Below are 18,111 nucleotides of genomic sequence, written 5' to 3' on the forward strand. Positions count from 1 at the left end.
AATTGGTTAATTGAAATGACTTGATGTAGCAACTACTGTGGTTTTTTCCTTTGTTATTGTTGAATTGTAAATAATGTTTATTTTTAAAAATTAAAATAAAATTAAATTAAAAGGGCAACAGTGAGACTTAAGGAGGAATAATCAGACAGGCAGAACTATACCTTCGATGGGTTGCAAGCAGAGGTGTAGCGGTCCAGGGAGTGGGGGCAGCCCTCTATTGGAATGTTTTTAATGTCTGATGTTTCAATATTTTTTATATGTACTGTAAGCTGCCCTGAGTGGCTGGGGATACCCAGCCAGATGGGCGGGGTATAAATAATAAAATTATTATTATCATCATCATAGGTGGAGGACGGGGGGAGGTGAGTTTGTGCTGAAACCAGCCTACAGCACCAAGGGGAAAGTCCCAATTGTAGCTCCGCCCATCTTTGGCCCCTGGCTCCGCCCACTGGTACTCTGTGGCCCCCCGAAAGGTTGCTCAGAAGGGAATGTGGCCCCCGCAGTGGAGAAGGTTCCCCAGTCCTGCTCGGGGGTTCTGCAGCAACTCCCTCCCACATCTGGAAAAAAGAGAGAGAGAAAAGAATTGGAAATAACCACTTACTGGCTCGCAAGAGCAGACCACACAGTGCATGATGCCAAAAGGCTCGCCCAAGTCTGGATGCCAAGTGTCCTCCAGGGCATAGGATCTGCCACCGAAAGAGCAGCCTAAAAGAAATTGGGGGGGGGGGAGAGATGAAGAGTCTTGAGTGCTCCTGAAAGCCTCTATGAAGGTTGCCTCTATTTAAAAACACCTATTTATTGATTTTGCACACAAAAAAACACAACAGATTTTGGTATAGACCATCAATTTGGTATAGACCATTAAACTACAGTCCATTGACTTACCGTACCCCATTTCCATGGTTTCCATATTTACCCTTAAAGGACGCATATTTCATGTATAATATTCAATACATCCATTCGAACCTATTTATCTTAATAAATAACGCTGGTGCTCCTACTTCAAATTCTGCTGTCTCTAATCTTTGCTGTTAATCTTGCCAGTTCCACATAACTCCATCACCTTCAAAAGCCTTATCCCAGAGTCAGGCCACTGGGCCACTTAGCTGAGCACTGACTGGCAGCAGCTATCTGAATCCAGCCCCAAATCTGCTGCTTCTGATCCTTTTAACTGGAGATGCTTTTAATTGGCCCTTGCAAGCCTCCTGCCTGCACCTTCCAGCTCCATGTGAACCCATTTAAGCTGTGATAGGAATTTTGAGGTCTTAGATATATGTTAAATGTTCATAAGTGCACCAACCAAGCACAGCACAGGAAGACTGACCTGAAAATCATCATCCAGCATCATAAAAGGACCGCAATACCTCAAGGACCACCTCTCTCCATATGAACCAACCTGGACCCTGACATCAGCTTCTGAGGCCCTTCTTCACCTCAGGTCTGCAGGAAATGTACATGGTCTTCCAGCTGCCTGCACCCCCTCCTCCAAATAAATTAGTTCACTAAAAGCACAGGCTGTCTGCTGACTCACCCAGGTCCACCCAGCAACCTCCAGCACCTGCCCTGCCCTCCAGAGCCCTGCCCTTAAGGCTTCCTTAGAATCACAGAACTGTCAAATTGGAAGGGACCTCATGGGTCATCTAGTCCAACCCCCCGCAATGCAGCTGTCCCGTACGAGGATTGAACTTGCAACCTTGGAGAGCACCATGCTCTAACCAACTGAGCTGTCCAGTTCAATTAGGACTCAGCAGAGTTCGTAACCTTCAAACTTCTTCTCAGAGCCAAAAAAGCAGCGATGAAGGAAAGAGCAACTGCGGCCATCCAATTCATCAGCTGGAAAAATAAAAATGTGGCTCCCTTCTATGATTATTGGCTTGAAGACTTATACAAACTCGCAACATATGAACAATTTGCGTATAAACGCAGACTTGCCATGGTCATATTCAGTGATATTTGGAATCCATTCTTGCAAATACTGTAATAGGTTAAGATCTGGTGTAGTACAATAACAACCTTGTAAAATATAGTTTTGGGGGTCCCCCCCTCTTTATTTTCTCTTCTACACGGGTTCTGTTCCTCCTATTTTCTTTTTCTCTCTTTTCTCTGTGTCTCAAAATGTTTAGTGCACATATAATTATGTACGGTACTTTTTGAACTTATAATAAAGATGTTTAAAATTAAACGAAAAAAGAGCAACTGCAGGCATGGACAGGAGTACATTTACCCATTACTGATCAGACACCCCCAATTTGGAATTAGGAACCAGAGCTTCCAGTTGCAAAGGGTGTGTTTAATAATGAGCGGACTTAACAATGGATTCCTATGCCTATTTAACTCAGAAGTAAGTCCACCCATTCTCAATGGGGTTCACCACTTCCAGGGACAGGATTTCAGCCCTAGGCCCAACCATTGCCCCTTTCCCAAAAATTCTCTATTTCACATCTCAAGCACGCAGTTCCCAGTCCACCCTCATCCACCCTAATTCCTTCCTCCATGTGCCCTAACCCACCACCTGCAGCCTATGCAGACCTGCAACACGGACATTATTAAGTAGTGGGTTGACAAAGCAGACGACACAGAGATTCCTCCAAGTAGTTCTTTACTTACATAAAAGGCATAGACAGTGCTTTTTTCCGGGGGTGGGTGCAGGGGTATACATACCCCCAGTGGCATAGCGTGGGGGGTGCAGGGGGGCCGGCCGCACCGGGCGCAATATCTGGGGGTTAGGGTTAGGGGGCGCAAATCCACGGGTTAGGGGGCGCAAATTACTTGCCTTGCCCCGGGTGCTGACAACCCACGCTACGCCACTGCATACCCCTAAACATTTTGTGAATCTAAGTTTGGCCTCATTGAGGGGCAGTATTTCAATATGAGTAGGAAAATGAGAGTACCCCTAAACATTTTTTTAAGAAAAAAAGCACTGGGCTTAGACAAGGAGGGCAGCTCCCTGCCCCCAGATCAAGTAGAACAATAGAAATACTTAACTGACTAATCACATCAGTTCTGCCCCCAAAAAGTCCTGCCCCCCTCCAACAAAAATTCTGGCAACACCTAATAATTTATATACCTGCTATGTAAATGTTGACTAGATGCTCTCTAATAGGACCATTAAAGACAGTGTAGTGTAGTGGTTAAAGTGCTGTACTCACACCTGGGGGGGGCTAGGGTTCAAATCCCCCCTTGGCCACGGCGCTCACTGGGTGACTTTGGACCAATGACTGCCTCTCAGCCTCTCCTACCTCACAGGATTGTTGTGAGGATGAACAACTATAATATTAAGAAGCAGTACAGCAGGTCCCTGCCTCAAGGAACATACAAATCTAAATAAACGAGATAAATAAATAAATTTCCAAGGCAGGAGAGGAATGGAACGAGAAGAAGTACATGAATAAATAAGGAGATTAATTTGGATGTTGAAATATTTCATGTTAATGTGGTTTTTTCAGTTGGTACTTTTAATGAATGATTTTAATGGACAGGATTTGTTGATTAAGTGATATATATATAAATCTTGCTCAATAAAATAAATATGCATTTCAGTTAGAATCCTAGAATTGTAGAGTTGGAAGGGACCCTGAGGGTCATCTAGTCCAACCCCCTGCAATGCAGGAATCTTTTTGCCAAACGTGAGGCTCAAACCGGACCCTGAGATTGAGAGTTTGAAGCTCTACCGACTGTTACAACCGCTTAGGCTGCCTTGCAATAGGGATCACCTTGCTGGTGATGCCTCCCCAATTTCTTTCCTCCACGTTCCTTCCCACCCTGATTAAAAATAAAATCTTTGGAGATTTAAATTTGATGGGAAGTCCACCTTCTCTGCTCAAGGAGCCCATTTTCCCAACCACTGGTCCATCAGGGCTGCACCAGGGATCCACTTAGGGACACCTGATGGGAATCGCCAGTTCTTCACCTGTTCCGGGACTGAGCCCCAAAGGTGAAAGTCTGTGACTTGTGCGTAGCTATGCCTGTTGAGCGGATCCTCGACTCGCTTGGCATTCCTGCAACCTCACAGCACCCAGGACTGCACGTCTAGAACCCTGAACGAGTGTGGGTGTCTTGTGTGGAATAGCTCTGGGCAAAGCCTTGGGGGTGAGGTCGCCGGGCAAGAAACTTTTCTTCCTACCCAGGTTCGTGCCATCTGCTGCGTTTGGTGCCTCGCGTTGCACGCCGGCCCCTTTCACACACACACGCATGCACACACCCGAGTCACTCTCTCACACAGCAGGCATCCCTGCACCCAAAACTATTCCCCCTCTGTTCCACTTGGAAGCGCGCTCCTCGCCCGTCGGCAACCCGCCCGCGTTCGTCCAAACGCCCGCGTCCCCGTCCACCGCCCGCCTCGACGTGGTTGCCGCCCGGCCAAGAGGCGCGGGCACGGGGTCGTCGAAATCCGTCCGTGGGAAGCAGCTGGGAGGCTCGCCTGCCGCTGCCCGGGCAGCTGTGCCAACCAAGCAAGGGAGACAGGGCTGGGTCAGGATGCGCCCTTCCGAGGGGTGGGGGGTGGCGTGCCCATCTCCTGCAAAGAAGCCTCCGCCACCCGCGCGTCCCAGGGAGGAGGAGGAGGGTCCTACCTGCCGCCCCCTTGGAGGGTAGAGGGTCCGCCGATTCGGGCTGGATGGGCAAGAGGGGCTTGGGCGGGCGCGGGGCTGAGCCCTGGCCCGGCCACACGAGGGCGAGCGGCGGCAGGAGCAGCAGCAGCAGCGCCGCGCCCAGGAGGGTCATCGCGGCGAGGCGAGCGCGGGATCCCGGAGCGAGTCACCGTCCCGTCTGGCCCCGGCGGCCTTTATAGGCGCCGGCTTGGGCCAAGCGGCGCGGAGGGGGCATCTCCTCGAGCAAACAAAGGCGGCGGCACATCGCGGCCCCGGCGGGGGGCCCGCTCAGCACCGCCGCGGGGGGTGGGGGGTGGGGAGAGGGGGGAAGGATCGGGGAGGCGGCGGCGGCGGATTGGGCCCCCTCCCACCGCCTCCGCCTCTCGCCCTCCGCGCAGTCCTGGACGGGACGTCCTCTCGTCGGCGCGGGAGGGAGGCTGCCTGGCCCGCCGCCGCTGCCGCTGCCGCCGCTCCTGTCCGGTCCGGTCCCTCCCGGGCTCCGCTGCTGCGGGAGGACGAGGGCGCCGCCGCGGGACGGGCAGGGCTAGGCAGGGCGCCCGACGGCGCGGGAGGAGAAGCGCGGCGAGGAAAGGAAACGGGCGGGACGCGGAGAGGAAAAGCTCCGCCCGCGGTGCTGGGCGGAGGCGGAGGAGCCACCGCGCGGCGCCCACGGCGCTGGGTCCTCCGCACCCTCACCTGGGCTTGCCCGCCTTCCCTGCACCCATCCACGGTAAACGGATCTCCCCCGTCAAACTTGCTGGGGAGGGGGCTATCCAAATACAACCTCCCTCACAAATCCTGAAAATCTTTTCCCGTGGGTCCACGAGTCACCCACCCCGACGAAGTCCTTTCCACGGGCGCCGGCATGCGCCCCCAGCGCGTCCAAGTATTCTTATAAATATAGTATATAGTATGTTGAACTCTGAACATCACCCCACTCCATAGCAAGCTCCCCTTCATTGCCACAATCTGGCCAGAAAGGCTTTGAAACATGAAGGACAGCCCTGCAGGATCAGGCCCATCTCATCCAGTATCCGTGATCAGCTCCCCTCCTGCCCTTTCCACCGTTGGTGCCCCAAACAGTGGCCTCATGCCACCCACCTGCCTTCTGCTGCGTGGGCATGAGGTTATGCTACAATTCCCACAATGCTCACACTCAGACGTGAAATTGTTGGATGGTTTCTTTAAATGTAAAGGTTCATCATTGTTCCACCCGATGTGTATGTCTTTAAGGGGCCGGAGCAAGGGCCAGAGCAAGATAAGGAGACCCAGCTTTACAGCTGTGAAACATAGCAGGTGCTGCTGAGTTGTATTGATTAAGCTGTGTCAGCAATTGGGTGTAGTATATAAGGAGCAGCACCTAGCTCTCCCATTACCCTGGGGGATGGGTTGGTGGTTGGGTCTGGTTTGTTGTTGATGTATTTAGTGTATAAGGAATTTTTGCTTTTGTTATTAAAACCTTGTTTAAGTTATTTCTGAGTCCCTTTTTAATGCATGGTCTCCCCAGCAAGCTCTCTGCAGCGCTACTAAACTGCAAATAGCTAACAGAAATGTCCCTCATATCTTGCACCCTAAGGCTCACACTCCCTTTCTCTCCCAGCAAATCATCCCTCAGCAGTCCTTCCCAAAGGGGTCTCCTGCTTCAGCTCCCTGAAAGCTAGGCTGGGGCCCTTGAGATGTCAATCTTGAGGTGACACTGTAGCTGGCTGCATAGAATCTACTCCTGCATCTCATTGGAAGAAACTGGATAAATTCTCCAGCAGGGGGCGAGTGAAGCTCTCCATGACTGATCACCTGTGAGGAGAACGTTTGGGATAGGGAAAGAGGCCAGAATCAAATGATGGAAGTCAAGCAATGGTTTGCCATAAGAGTGTCTCTGAACCGAAAATGACATGTTAAAGCGAATATGATTTGAAGCTTTGGGATTTTGGGACGCAGGGGAGAAAAGGATTCTGGCTGTGGTAGAAGTCCGCGTTTTGCATGCAAAAGATCCCAGGCTGAATTCCTGACATCTGGGAACAACTTCTGTTTCTGCCCTTGAAGAATTGTGGCTAGTCAAGTCAAAGGCTGGGCAGACAAATTGCCCAAAATCTGAGGGGTACCCCCAGGTGGCTTTTGCAACACTGAGCTAGATGCACAAACATTAAGCAGGCCCACGGGACACTCACACTTGCATTCAATTTGCATATGTTCATTCACTGATATCACAGCCATCGCTGATTGGGTGGTGCTGTGCTTGGCTCCGCCTACTACAGCTTCCACCGGCAGGCCAGAAGCATGGGAAATGGATCGGCATTTTGGCGCAAATCCTTCCTAACACACATGTGTTTGTATACAGCTTAATTAATTAATTATTAATTAATTACATTTGTAATTATCCAAAGATCCCAGGGCTGTTCACAACAGAAAAATATTCACCTTTTTCTGCAAAGCAATTTCCCCTGATGTAATGCATTTGTGTATGTTACGTTCACGAATATGTGCATTTTTTTATTTACCAGGGAATATGCACTTTTGTGCATGTCGCTTGTACATGGAGCACTGCCTTGCAAAATTTGGAAAAGTGCAAATTGCGCAGCGTAGCTGTGTTTCAGTTTCTGCGTTGCTTGAGAATGTGCCTTTCTGTGTGAGCTATTTCGCCTTCCTCTCCCAGCCCAACGCAACAACCCCACTATATGCATCTGCAGGTTGTACTGAGGCTTAGAAAAATTATTTTAAGGGTAGGGAGAGAGAGAGGAGAGAGAGAGAGACCCACAAGGAGTGTCCCACCATCCTCTCTGTAGGAAAAAACAGGCCGCCTACTGAAGCCTCAAAACCAGCAGATGCTTTGAAAGCTACAGCCTTGGTGAGTCACGGGGGGGGGGGGGGGGAGAGAGAGAGAGAGAGAGAGAGAGAGAGAGAGAGAGAGAGAGAGAGAGCCATCCTCCTGCTGCATATCCCTGTGGCAAGGAATCAAGCCTTTCTTTCCAACACTTCTCCCTCCCCTAGAACCAAGTAACTAGGTTGACCGGCCTGAGGCCTGCTCCCTTGAGAGATAATTTCAGTAAAACAGGGAGAAAGAGAGAGATCTAATAATTCACACTAGACATGGGAATTTTGGATTCTGTGGCAATATTTGCACATCTCAAGCCCAGTCGTAAGGTAACGGAGGGGAGGTGCGGGAGTGGAAGTGGGGAAGAGAGGGACAAGGCTGAGCGGAGGATGATGGTGCAGGAGGGAACCAGCTGTGTTTTGTCTGAAACACATGGACTTAATATTATTTTCCTCATATTCAGCATGATTGAGCTATGCCCCGGGATCGCCTGTAGGAACTTCCTGTGAAGTAACATGGTGGGCTGAGGAGGGAGGGAGGGAGGGAGGCAGGCGTTCGCCAGGTGTTCAGGAGCAAAGGACTTTGGGGAGAGGATGACGGGCTATTCGTTTTATTTCTTTTGAGGGTTCCCCCCCCTACTTAATTATAGAAAACACACCCTCACCCGAACCTCGAAAGTAATAAAAAATACCTACGGGTTTTTAAAAACACCCAATAAAAAGATCCAGCTTGTTTTCTGCCAACAAATGCAAATATCATCACTTCTGGAATGTATGGGGTGTTAGGGGAGGGTTAGTCCCTCTGGTGGGGGGGCGCTTTGCATTCCTTCTGGGGTCGTTTGTCCACCTTTGGACCCCACCCTGCACTCAGCTCTCACCTGGGGCTCCTAGAAGCTGTCAGCATGCGGCAGTGACTACACCCCTAGAACGGCTTCAATTATTTGGGGTGGGGCTTGGCTGAGCCCCCCTAATATTTTATTCAAGTTGGCATCCCTGAAGGGGAGGTATAATAGTACTGAGTGGTGTAAGGCTTTATAGGTAAAAAACCAGCACCGTGGCCCATCTCAGGCCAACTTCCAGGACAATATTATTACTATTTACTGCATGTCCCAATTTGCTCAGCAGAATTTGCTCCCTTGCAATTGCACAGAGGTTTGCAGCTTTAAAGGGTAATTTTTCCATGCTGAACTGACGTTTGGCTATGTCCTGAGAATTCTCTGTTACGTTAGAGAGCCTTTCCTACCAAAAGAAAACAGCTGTTTTAGCAACCTGTTTTAGCCCTCTGATGCAACGCGGTAGGAATTTTAAGCAAGCCTGCCGGCTTCGCTGGCTTCACTCTGTTTCCCTTTGTGAAGAATATATATATCATCGTCAAAAGTGAGATTGCTCGGAGTTTATTTGTTGAGTCAGATGTTTTGATTCTGTCTACTTAATTTAACATGGCAACCTCCTCTGGGCAGGGGCAGAATGAATGGTTCATGTTTTATGGCACTTTGAGAGCAACTAACCATCACTTGCAGTGCTGTTAAAATTCCTGCAGAAACACATCTGCATGGAAATGCAGATAGATCTCCATGCAAGGCTAACAAGTACAGATAGATGGTCATTCCATGCGCTCAAGATGGGAAGCAACAATGGGCCACTGCTTCCCAGTATTGGATCATCACATGCACAAGGCATGAAATATATGCACTAACTACTGCACAGTGAATTCTGATTTTACATTTTCATCCGACTTTCATTTTCATTGCATTGAGTTACTCGTATACCACTTAGAGGCGGTTGTAATTAAGTAGTAGAAAAACTTTTGAAATAAATTTACTGATTATTTATCTTATTTCACAAACTTTATATATTGCCTGATTGTAAAATAACAAACAAACCTGGGAATGGCTGCCGGGACCACATAACACTGGTCCTGAAATACCTACATTGGCTCCCAGTACGTTTCCGAGCACAATTCAAAGTGTTGGTGCTGACCTTTAAAGCCCTAAATAGCCTCGGTCCTGTATACCTGAAAGAGTGTCTCCACCCCCATCATTCTGCCAGGACGCTGAGGTCCAGCGCCGAGGGCCTTCTGGCTGTTCCCTCAATGCGAGAAGTGAGGTTACAGGGAACCAGGCAGAGGGCCTTCTTGGCAGTGCTGCCCGCCCTGCGGAACGCCCTCCCATCAGATGTCAAGGAAATAAACAACTATCTGACTTTTAGAAGACATCTGAAGGCAGCCCTGTTTAGGGAAGGTTTTAATGTTTGACGTTTTATAGTGTTTTTAATTTTCTGTTGGGAGCCACCCAGAGTGGCCGAGGAAACCCAGCCAGATAGACAGGGTATAAATAATAAATTATTATTGTTATTATACAAAAAGAATACAGCAGTGACATTATTGGTAAAAACAGTTAAAAGCAACTGTTTAAAACTCTTGAAAATATTGCTTGCATGCATATCCCAGGTTTCCTGAAGTAAACAGTACATAGACAGATACATAAGGCAATGCATATATTTGTATACAAATGTGTATGTATTGCTATAAAATTATGCTGCATAAATATAGTACAGCATTGAATTATATGCATATAGCGGTGTTTGTGTGTATAAAATTTTGTGTATGATTTTGCATATAATTAATTGTACATGAGATGATTGCAAATCACCACTGGAGACAGGTAGGATGAACACAACGAATCGAGTTAAGCACCTTTCCACCTGCTTTAGTAAAAATAAATCCAAAAAAATTATACAGCACCCTGTGGGCAGGACCCTACATCTGGCTTTGATGAATTTCTTCTCGAAGCAAGATTTGGAAACGAAAAATAAAGCTATAGCAGGCCACATACTGATGGCAGCCAGAATGACTTTGGCCAAGTGCTGGAAAGACTTCAAGTCCACATTGCTGGAGGAGTGGTATAACAAAGTGTAGTATTTAGCATCAGTAAAGAAATTAACACAAAAACATGGAATGCTGAAAGATCTCTCAAAAACAGACGAGTTTAATTTGCATTACAATTTTTTTTAGTTTTTATTCTTTGTCATACTATGCAAGGATCTGGAATGTGTAACGATCCCAGTGGTCCCAATTCCTTTGCTTTTATAACATATGATTTCATCTTAAACTTTCATTTTGGAAGATTCATGTAGTACCATCTACACCTGTTTCCAAAACTGCTTTTCCCTTGCATGCTCGTTTGTAGAGGGGTCTGTTTATTTCCTCTGTTGTCGGTTATCTTTTCCTGCCTTTATCATATCTGCCTGGGACACCCAAAATTAAAATCCATAAAGATTGTTAATAATTTTTCTTTAAAAGAATCTCTCCACTCCTATTGAATATACACTTTCCAGAGGGCTGTATAATACACTCTCCCAAAATCTTCTCCTGAATGTGTAAAAGGCAGAATAATAATAATAATAATAATAATAATAATAATAATAATAATAATGCCTCTTTTTATGGAGGGTTTTCTAATTTGCCTTGTTTGATAAAGGCAGCAGGCCACACTCCTGAGTCATTCATAAAAAAGTTCTCTCCCCTATCTCCCGCTCTGGGTCTTGATTTGGCATCCCTGGGAGATCAAAGTGGGGCAGCTGTTCCCCTTTTCCTGTGTGCCTTTTGCAGCTGCCCGTGGGGGTTCCCTTCTCTCTGTAACCAGGAAGGGGGCTTGTTTGGCCATGGGATTAATGGATGCATTAGAAAGGGATGCTTTAATGACACTGGCTGTGCCCAGGGAATTGTGTTTGCCAGGCAATTGGGTTCCCAGCCTCACCTCCCTGGGAGGGAGCCTTGCCACACAAGCAGCCCAGGAGACGGAGGAGGCAAATATTTGGGCCTGGGTGGGTTTCGCAGAAGTGTGAGAAGGAATTCCGCTCTTGCTCTCCACTCCTTTAAAACACATTCACACACTCGATTAACCAGATGCTCCAACTGTCCTTGTTTAAAGAGGATGGTTCCTATTCTTTAGCTTCCTGCTGGATCTCCATTTTAAGCCCCCTCTGGGTGATACTTGCTAAAAAGTGTTATTGGCATGAGTCGCAAGAGGTGGTATTCTTCAGGGGTTAGCTCCTTCCCCAGGATCTCTCGAAGCTAACAGTGCAACCCTGTGCATGCCGTCGCTCAGGAACAGATCCCCAGTAAGGACGTACATAGGATTTGCAGACTTGTGCAGTGCAATGCAGCCTGTCTCTAGTGCACAGGCACCATCAATGCACACATGTGAATATTACATGGTCATACAGCACAACAGCGCCAACCTAGCAGTTCAAAAGCATGTCAAAGTGCAAGTAGATTAATAGGTACCAATCAGGCAGGAAGGTAAACGGTGTTTCCGTGCGCTGTTCTGGTTCGCCAGAAGTGGCTTAGTCATGCTGGCCACATGACCCAGAAGCTGTACGCCGGCTCCCTCGGACAATAAAGCGAGATGAGCGCCGCAACCCCACGACTGGACCTAATGGTCAGGGTCCCTTTACCTTTACAGTGCAACAACCCTCTATCATCTCAAAGGCTCCTGAGTCTTTTAAACCGTTGAGAGCAAAGGACTGTGGGGCTGGGTTGCAGCCACACCTTAAGTTTAAAGCACATTCAATGTACATTGAAAGCACACGGCTGCCCCAAATAATCCTGTGCCCCCATAGATCCATAATTCCCAGCGTTCTTAGCAAACTAGTGTTCCCAGGAGTCTTTGGTGGGGGCTTTCAATGTGCATTGAATGTGCCTTAAATATATGGTATGGATGCTCCCTCCCTCCAGTGGATCCTTTAGCTTAAAGAAGGTGTGGGAGCTGCAACAAAGTTTTGCAGTGTAGAGCACTCTTCTTCAGCAGGCAAGCCAGCCCTGCTCTCTTACCAGATACTCTTTTTCGTTCCCCCTTTCGCCCTTGTGTGTGGAAGGTGCTCTTTTGGCCACCTGCGACAGGCGCTTAGGGAACGAGACTCCCAAATGCCCCGGCCAATCAGAGGAGGGAATGCTTAGAGAGATGAGCCGAACAGCCTGACCTGGGGAAAGGCAACTTCAGAGGTTCCTACCTCTGCAATCTGCTCGTTTATGGAAAGCTGCATTCCTTTCCTCCTCTCCAACAATAACAAGGCATTGTGATATTATCCAGATTTTCTGCTCAAAGATAATTAAACAATATGCATTTCCTGCTTACTGAGATCATAATAAGCAGTCAGATTCCCCAGAGCTGTTGCTAGTCAGGGGTGGGGTGGAGGGGCTTGCAGAGGGGCAGAGCCTGTAGCATACCTAACCTCTGAGCTGTTCAGAGACCCTCCAATCCCACCTCTCTCTCTCTCTTTTCCAGATGCAACCTAGCAAATATCATCCCCTGGCTTCCTGCTCCTCTCTGCCGCTCACCTGCCTCTCACACCTTTGCCAGCGTGACATGTGAAATTTGGCATACTTGAGGTTGCAACCCTCTGCACACTTACACGGGAGTAAGTCCTGGTGGATTCAGTGGATTTATTATTCAACAGACACAATTTCTAGAAACAATACAATGCAGTAAAGAACCAACAGGAAAGCAGTTTTCCAAAAGCTTATAGGGGCAACCTGTTTGTAGAGCATTCGCTCTGATTTGCTTGCATAACCCTATGCAGAGGTTAAACGATGTTCAGTCTTTATTGCACATTTGTTCTGATTTGTTTCTAGGTGGGTTATATGGCAATGAGCACCCATCCTTATTTTCTTCCAGGGTGTTTATACATCTTTCCATTAAACATTTCTTCATCTCACACTTTCCATCACATCTCCCCATCACTTTCCTAACTGTAAAAGCTCCAATTATTTTTTAAGGAGGATTTGCTGTGCTAGGGTGATGGGAGTGCTTGGTCCACTTCAATTGCACAAGCCTAAATTCCCTGGCGTGTCCTTGAACACTAACCACAAAAGAAATGACAGTCTGGAGGTCTACTGAGATGCATTTGGGAAGGACATGCCATCCCCCGCCAGGCGAACACTGGAATGACTTGCTATCCAGTCCTGTAGACATTTAGTCAGAAACAAACTCCTTTGTATCTGAAGAAGTGTGCATGCACAAGAAAGCTTATACCCAGAGCAAACGTAGTTGGTCTCAAAGGTGCTAGTGGACAATTTTTTTTATTTATTTCAACTGTGTCAGACCAACACGGCTACCTACCTGAACCAAGCTCCACTATGTTCAACTGCACTTTCTCCCTAGTGACTCTGCTATCATTACAGCCTGCTGTCCCTGCCGGGTTTTAACAGTGTTCTTGTTAAATATTCCCAAGCTAGAAAGAGCCTGTTTCAGACCTTATGGGGAAGCACAGGCTTCTGTGTGGATTCACCTAATGACTGCTAATGTGCCATTTTGCAAATGCAAAGTCTGAGTGTGTGTTTTTAGGCTGGAGGAGGCAAGACTGAATTAAAAAAGAAGAGGATCTGCAACAAAATGTTGCAGTGGATCCTCACTTTGCATCAGGAAAGCTCCTGCTCACAGCCATACTCTCCTGCAAGGTGGCTCGTTCCATCTCCCTGCTTTCTGTTTCCCTTTTCCAACCAACGCACACCATTCTGTGACCATTGAGCATGTGTGCTACTACTCTTTGGGCTGTTTAGGAGTGGCTGGTTTTTGCCTCCTCAAGTTTTAATTTATCAAAGTTTGCAAACGTTTCCATGCTAGTAAGCTCCTCTTGCTTTTTAGTTGACCTGTATTGTTGACACTCGCTGTCTGGGTTTGCTATGAGAAGGAAGTGATGGCAGGCTGGGAAAGCTCATATCCTGAGCCTATAAGGTTACATGGAGGCAGGGATGGGTGGGAAAAGAAGCCCATCCATTTTCCTGACACAGGTTCCCTATCCCTGAGGAAATGTGTGTGTGTGCCCATACCTTCTTGCAGCACTACAGGTGAGCAAGCATCTTTGTTCACCTTTTCATGATAGGCGGAGGGCGTCTTGCAGATCTACTGGAACAAAACACACCTATGTTTGTGTGCATACATGCAACATACAATGAATTCATGTCTGTTTGCTAAGTGGAATACATCAGCATTCCTTAGGAGCATGCAATAAAGTGCCAGTGTAATGTATTTACCTCGGTCAACCCACACCTGGAATACTGTGTCCAATTCTGGGCACCGCAATTTAGGGAGGGTGTTGACAAGATGGAACGTGTGCAGAGGAGGGCAACCAAGGTGATCAAGGGTTGGAACCCAAGCCTTATGAGGAACGGTTGCATCCATGACAGATGGCCATCCAATCTCTGCTTAAAAACCTCCAAGGAAGGAGACTCCATCACTTTCCCAGAGAGTCCATTCCACTGTCGAACAGCTCTTAGCACCAGGAATTTCTTCTTGATGTTGAGTCGGAATCTCCTTTCTTGTAACTTGAAACCATTGGTTCATGTCCTACCTTTTAGAGCAGGAGAAAACACGCGTGTTCCCTTATTTGAAGACAGCCATCATATCTCCTCTCGGTTTCCTCTTTTCTAGGCTAAATATACCCAACTCCTTCAACTGTTCCTCATAAGGCTTGGCTTCCAGACCCTTGATCATCTTGATGAATGCCTCTTACAACTTTTCTTTTGCTGGCCTATTATAATACTGAGTTGACACTTGTAACCAAACACTACCCAGACTTACATCTTAGCTTGTAACACTTGGGATCCACTCTGGCTCACGGGAGATCCTGTGCTGCTTGGCCACAAGGTCCTTATGGGTGCTCAGAGAAGTTTTGCATGGATGTCTCAAGTCATGGTTATGAAAACATTGCCATGCACAAAACCAATGGCTGCCAAAGACCCCCCAGGTAGAAATTTCACATGACAATAAGTCAATAGATCAGCATACCAAGCGAACTTGGTTTTGTGGGTCACCATACCAAAGCAGCTAGGAACTGCTGAGATAGCATATGCAGGAACAAAGGAAGCTGAATTATACAATGGTCTATGCAGCTCAGTACTGCCTACACTGACAGGCAGCCGCTCTTCAGGGTTCCAGGCACCTACCACTAGCTACAACACAACAGAATCAGACACACAGCATTGGAGAAAACCAAGAGACAATTGCATCTCTTCTGGGAAGCCACTGGAAGATGTTTATGGACCCTCAATCTCTCGGTGTCCCCCACCCCCCTGCAAGCCCATCTGTTTGCTTGGCGGAAAGATTAGTCTCCCAGGCTCTCTCTTTTGTTTGCCCCAGTTTGTCCAGCTGTAATTGTGGGCTTTTATAGGGGCTTCAAAAGGCCTCCCCTCTCCAACCCTCTCCTCCGCACAACCCCCCCCCCCCAGTAGCCCGTGCTAACAAGATGGCTTTAATGCCAGGATGAGAACCCAGCAGCATCCTTGCAGGGAAGGAGGAAGCTTCTGGGGTGATTCAGAGCCCAGCCTGAGGATGGTTTTGCACATTGTTAAAAGCAAACGCACGCACACACACACACACACACACACACACACACGAATGAAACACAAGTCATCTTTTCCAGCAGAGCTGCACATTGAAGAAGTCTCAGGGATGATCCATCACGCAGCCACGTCGCATCCACGCCAGACCATTAAAACACACTTCTACTGGTTAAGTTGACATACAAACTCCGGGACAAGGACAACTGTGACTTTAAGGAAGAATGGGAGCTTTTTACAAATTATCTAAAAAGACAGCAAAAAGAACTGGACTCCTTGGCAGGGTTTGAATAAATATACACAAATATATTGGTTGATAACATGATAGATAGTTAATGTAAGGATATGTACAATTTTATAACATGCAGAGAATAATATGTGCTGAGAAATCAGAGAGAGGAGCTGAGGGAAGTCTTGGGGTGGGAGGAAGGGTTTGAAGGGGGTGGGGCAGAATAGTGAATATGATAGGTTTTGATAGTTGGTATGTTGAAATTGTCTATGGAGTTTTCTTGGCAGGGATACTGGAGTGGCTTGCCGGTTCCTGCTCCAGGTGGATCACATTTGGTCAAAACTCTCCACTATGACCTGTCCATCTTGGGTGGCCCTGCATGGCAAAATTCAGAGCTTCTCTGAGTTATTCAAGCCCCTTCGCCACAGCAAGGCAGTGATCCATGAAGGGGTCCGTACTATTGGTCCGTATAGTTAAAGCTATGGTTTTTCCCAGTAGTGATGTATGGAAGTGAGAGCTGGACCATAAATAAGGCTGGTTGCCGAAGAATTGATGCTTTTGAATTATGGTGCTGGAGGAGACTCTTGAGAGTCCCATGGACTGCAAGAAGATCAAACCTATCCATTCTGAAGGAAATCAGCCCTGAGTGCTCACTGGAAGGACAGATCCTGAAGCTGAGGCTCCAAGACTTGGCCACCTCATGAGAAGAGAAGACTCCCTGGAAAAGACCCTGATGTTGGGAAAGATGGAGGGCACAAGGAGAAGGGGACAACAGAGGACGAGATGGTTGGACAGTGTTGTCGAAGCTACCAGCATGAGTTTGACCAAACTGCGGGAGGCAGTGGAAGACAGGAGTGCCTGGCGCGCTCTGGTCCAGGGGGTCACGAAGAGGCGGACACGACTAAACAACTCAACAACAACAACAACATGTGGAAATTATTAATAAAAAACAAAAACAAAACACACACACGCTTCTACCACTTAAGAAGATAAGAACACGAGAAGAGATTTAAGGAAGTTCATTTCAAAGGCTTGGGGGGAATCCTGGCTCAGTGGTAGCACATCTGGTTTGCATGCCAAAGGTCCCAGGTTCAATGCCTGGCATCTCTGGGGAGGGCAGAGGAAAAAACCCTGATAGGAAATCGTAGAGAGATGCTTCCAGTAAGAACATAAGAAGAGCCTGCAGGATCAGGCCCGTGGCCCGTCTACTCCAGCACCCTCTTCTCCCAGTGGCCAGCCAGTGGAAACCCACAAGCAGGCATCAAATGCAAGAGCAACTCTCCCTTCCTGTGGTTTCCAGCAACTGGCATTCAGAAACAACCGTGGAGCAGTGCCAGATTTATCTATAAGCTCAACAAGCTATAGCTTAGGGCCCCACTCCCTTGGGGGCCCCAAAAAATTTAAAGGAAAAAAAACTGGATGTACATTTCTAAAATATAAGTTAAAAAATAAATAAAATAAAACCTACATACAGCAACAGTGTTTTGTGTTGTGTAGGCTCCTATTTTGTTATGTGCAAACGGGACGCGGGTGGCGCTGTGGCCTAAACCACAGAGCCTAGGGCTTGCCGATCAGAAGGTCTGCGGTTCGAATCCCTGCGACGGGGTGAGCTCTCCCGTTGGAAGGAGGAAGGTAGGGCTTGTGATGAAGGGGGTGGGGAGGGGAGGGGACCACTGACCCCAGCCAGGCGAATCCTCTCTTCAACGCTTAGCACATGCTTTTCACTAAACAAATGTTAGGTAGTTGGCGCAAATCTTCTCAATGTGTATTCGCTTTGTCCCTTTGCACAGAGAGAGAGAGTTGGATATCTGACAACCCCGGCCCGATTTTGGCAGCTCCAATTAAATTGAACATCTAGAAAATCACAGCTCAGATCATTAACACATGTCTTTGTCTGGCTCTCCAGGAACAAAGAACTCAGATTAGTACCCAATAGAGTTGCCAACTTTTTTTAATTGACCCCTGTAGCTGTGCCTTAATAGCGGTGTGGAAGTGCCAACATTAGCAGGTGATAAGGACTTTCACCAGGAGGGGAAATGGTGTTTTTTTTGTTTTTTGAGGTTGAGGGGTCAACAACTAGAAATCTTGGGGGAAATGGAAGTACATTCAGCTGATCTAACCCAAACTCCTTTTATATTTTA

At 47.5% G+C, this 18,111-nt stretch overlaps 1 protein-coding gene across 1 annotated transcript in view; it reads right to left on the minus strand.

Annotated features, from left to right (window-relative positions):
- Window positions 1-5,019, minus strand: part of CHRD (chordin) — a 48,369-nt gene extending 43,350 nt beyond the window's left edge. Inside the window, exons 1-2 of the mRNA XM_081190100.1 lie at window positions 4,572-5,019; window positions 602-705 (exon numbers count right to left, since the gene is read on the minus strand). Of these exons, the coding sequence (XP_081046226.1) occupies window positions 602-705; window positions 4,572-4,722 (255 nt within the window). The 5' untranslated portion in view covers window positions 4,723-5,019. The remainder of the gene's footprint in view (window positions 1-601; window positions 706-4,571) is intronic.
- Window positions 5,020-18,111: the final 13,092 nt, after the last annotated feature.

The sequence above is a fragment of the Podarcis bocagei genome, assembly GCF_964188305.1.
Source record: "Podarcis bocagei genome assembly, chromosome: 4".
Classification (NCBI taxonomy): Eukaryota; Metazoa; Chordata; class Lepidosauria; order Squamata; family Lacertidae; genus Podarcis; species Podarcis bocagei.